General features: G+C 35.9%; 1 protein-coding gene across 1 annotated transcript in view; it reads left to right on the top strand.

The window, feature by feature from the left end:
* The window catches only part of LOC105557176 (protein I'm not dead yet-like), a 19853-nt gene that overhangs the window by 12132 nt on the left and 4174 nt on the right, over nt 1-3547 (top strand). The window contains exon 3 of the mRNA XM_012004349.1: nt 2108-2488. Coding sequence (XP_011859739.1) covers nt 2108-2488 — 381 coding nt within the window. The remainder of the gene's footprint in view (nt 1-2107; nt 2489-3547) is intronic.

Genomic DNA, 3547 nt, shown 5'->3' with positions numbered 1-3547 from the left:
TATTTCTGAGAAATAGAAACATTTATAGAAATAGAAAAATAGAAATATTTCAGAGAAATATTTCTGAATGATTTCTATCTTACATTACACTATTAATTTCCAAGTTATATCCCAGATAGCACCGAATGTTCCATGAATGTTTGTATATGATTCGAATGTTCTCTCTCAGGAATATTCGCATGGATCTGCCGTGAATGTTTCTAGAATGTTCTTCATATTCTATGAATATTCACACAGAATGCCCACGGAATATTCGCATTAAATGTTCCCTGAGTGTCTATGGCATATTCTGAATGTTCTATGAATATTCTTACAGAATGTACGTGGAATGTACACATGGAATTTTCTACGGATATTCTTACTGAATATACGTGGAATATTAGCAGCGTATGTGCTACGAATGTTTATGGAATGTTGTAAATGTGCTATATGAATATTCGCATAGAATGTACGTGGTATATTCACGAACTTCTATGTATATGAACATACGCAGTATGTTCCATTATGTTCTAGGAATATGCTAAGCATGTTCAAATGATAATTGGTGTTTCTGGGCGCTGCTTGCTATGCACCCAAAAAAAATTCTATTCATAAGCGGGGAAATCCTCTAAGCATTTCCTCTAAGCAAAAAATCTTATATGAAGCATTTCTCACTTACTTTAACACATATTCAGCTATAAAAGAGTAGACTCATAAGTTATAATTAAGATTAATTTCCTGTATAGAAAATTCCATTACAGTAATACGACTAGCCTCTTGAAATAAGAGGATACGCAAGATATTCGCGGATACGCGAATCGCAGCACGTGCGCCAGCCTCTGAGTAGTTCACCGACCGCCGCTAGGCCGCGCATGGTGGCGGCCAAACACTCGGAAGCAAAATTCAGTCTCGTAGGGTATAAAAGGAGGCCCGCGAGACTGAATTTTGTTTCCGAGTTTTTGGCCGTCACCATGCGCGGCCTAGCGGCGGTCGGTGAATACTCAGAAGCTGGCGCTCACGCGCCCGCGCGCGTGTCGCGTAGTGCCGGTTGCCAATTTGTGCCGGCTAAAATCAAGAGGGAACCACTAAAAAAATAGAATACTTTTCTTTGGGTGAAATATCTACAGCACATTACTGGAATATTTGCTGTATATTCCAGTTCATCCACATTCATAGAAATATCTACAGCACATTACTAGAATATTTGCAGTACATTCGTGTACATTCGTAGCACATTCAGATGAACATTCTAGAAATGTTTCTAGAACTGTTGAAGTGCTCCGTTGGTACATTCTATAAATATGCCTCGAACGTATAAAACGACTATTAGAAGATTCCTGGAATCTTCGAATGTTCTTGGCGTATATTCCTAGAATGTTAATGGAATGTTTTTGTGCTATTTGGGTTAATTTCCAAGGTATCTTTTGGAAAGCTTTCAATGACATGTGATTTTCATGAAACGTTTCAAAGATATTTCTGAATGATTTCAATTTTACATTTCAATATTAATTTCCAAGTTATCTTTCGGAAAGCTTTCTGAAACTTGTTTTGCTGTGTGGGGATCTCTTCGAACGTTTTCAGAAAATTCACTCTTTTAGCCTTTTCGACATTCAGATTATCGAGCTGGGCCCATAACCTGTGGGATAACTGAGAGGGATTGCGAAGTAATCCAAGCTCGCTTTTCTTAGATCGTAACACACGTTCTTTATTATTCCTGTGTACAACCGGGCGACGACGAAAGGGCAGACTAGACTGACTAACTGACTACGTAAAAGAAAAAAGGGGGGGTTGTCGCCATAGACAATGCATAGAAAGGAAAACTTACACATATAACATGAGACAATAGGTGTCGCCATAAAAACCGAACTGACATACTAACAGAACCAATCTGTCTTATCCTTTGACTGGTTATATAGTCAAAGGTCTTATCACTTTTTGGTTGGTCACTAGCAAATGAAAAAAAAAACCCTATACATATAAATGGATAAAGCGGAGGGACCCATCTCTGATACTTCCCTTAATAATGTGTTTGTTAGAATATCTCTGGAATCTTATCTTAATTTTATTTCGTATATTCATTAAATGTAATAATGTTAATACATTTCTATTATATTGAATTCTTATTTAGGAAGTCAGATGTGCCTATATTGTGCTGCTGGTAGCTGGGTACTGGGTCACAGAATGTCTACCGATAGGAATCACATCATTAATACCTGTAGTGCTGTTTCCACTATTCGGTATCCTTAGCACTCAAGAGACATGCATATGCTACATGAATGATACAATCATAGTCTTTATTAGTGGTCTGATACTTGCTATCGCCACTGAGCATTGCAACCTGCATTTGCGGATTGCTTTGATCGTAATGAAGGCACTTGGATGCAGTCATGCAAAGCTACTCGGTGGTCTTTGCACCGTAACCACTTTCATATCTATGTGGATTGCAAACGCAGCAGCTACCGCTATGATGGTACCCATTGCTTTTGCTGTACTTCACGAATTGGAGAGGGTTGGTGCATTTGAAAAGTATTATATAAATTGTGCGTTTTTATTATGCAGCTTAGACAGTGTAATAAAAACAAATAATTCTAAGCAAAAGAATAATTATTCTTGTAATATGATAATTTTGTGTTTAATACAATTTAAAAAATATTAAATTTTATTTTAAAGACTCAAAAACATTCTATTACATTACAATTGGAAGAAATAAAATTTTATAAATTTAAAAATTTTGATAAATTTAATAAATTAAAATATTTAAAAGTAAGTACTCATAAGTACCATTGAATCTATCACAATATTTTAGTATGATATAAGTTTATATTTATAGTTTATTCGACCCCAAGGAAAAATATTCTTTATGATTTTACGAAAGAGAGAAATTGTGGAGTCCACAGGACGTAACATACACGTCAAATTTTCTCAAATTGATATAACAGCCCAGATAGCACAAAGAATCCAAAAAGAATTCTTTTTGAATTCCCAAATTATGAAATGAATTCTTTTTCTGTCCCATTTCTGTTCTAAATGTATTCTTAAGGGGATGCTGGAGTGGTTTGATTTACCGACAGAGTCGGATACCGTTTTTGCGTTTGTAAATCTTATTATTTGCATTTATGTACAAACTAATACCAGACCCAAGTGTAGAATGTATTAGTTTGTACATATAAGCTACATAATTATTTTCGTTTGTATCTATAATATGACATATTGAGGTTACGTTCCTTGAGGTAAGATTTACAAACCTCCAAAAACTGTATGCGACTCTGTCGGTAAATCAAACCACTCCAGCATCCCCTTAAGAGTTCCAAAAGAACTCACTTTTATGTCGCCAATTTGGAGCCCTTTTTCGCATCCCAAAAGGACTCTTATTATACTCCATAAGAATTTGCAATGAATCACAAATAATTTTTAGATAGTATTCTAATGGAGCACTATAAGGATTCATTTTTCGGTCTTAATGGATTCATAAACTGCTTTCGTCCAGGTCCAGGCTAGGGATAACGCTCTCGGAAACAACGAACCACGGTCTTACATAGGCTGCGTTCAGAAACATCACCTGAGTGTT

The sequence above is a fragment of the Vollenhovia emeryi genome, unplaced genomic scaffold (assembly GCF_000949405.1).
Source record: "Vollenhovia emeryi isolate VEMERY1.0 unplaced genomic scaffold, V.emery_V1.0 DF939583.1, whole genome shotgun sequence".
Taxonomy (NCBI): domain Eukaryota; kingdom Metazoa; phylum Arthropoda; class Insecta; order Hymenoptera; family Formicidae; genus Vollenhovia; species Vollenhovia emeryi.
Note: the sequence above shows the minus strand (reverse complement) of the source record. Positions and strands in the feature narration are given on the sequence as shown.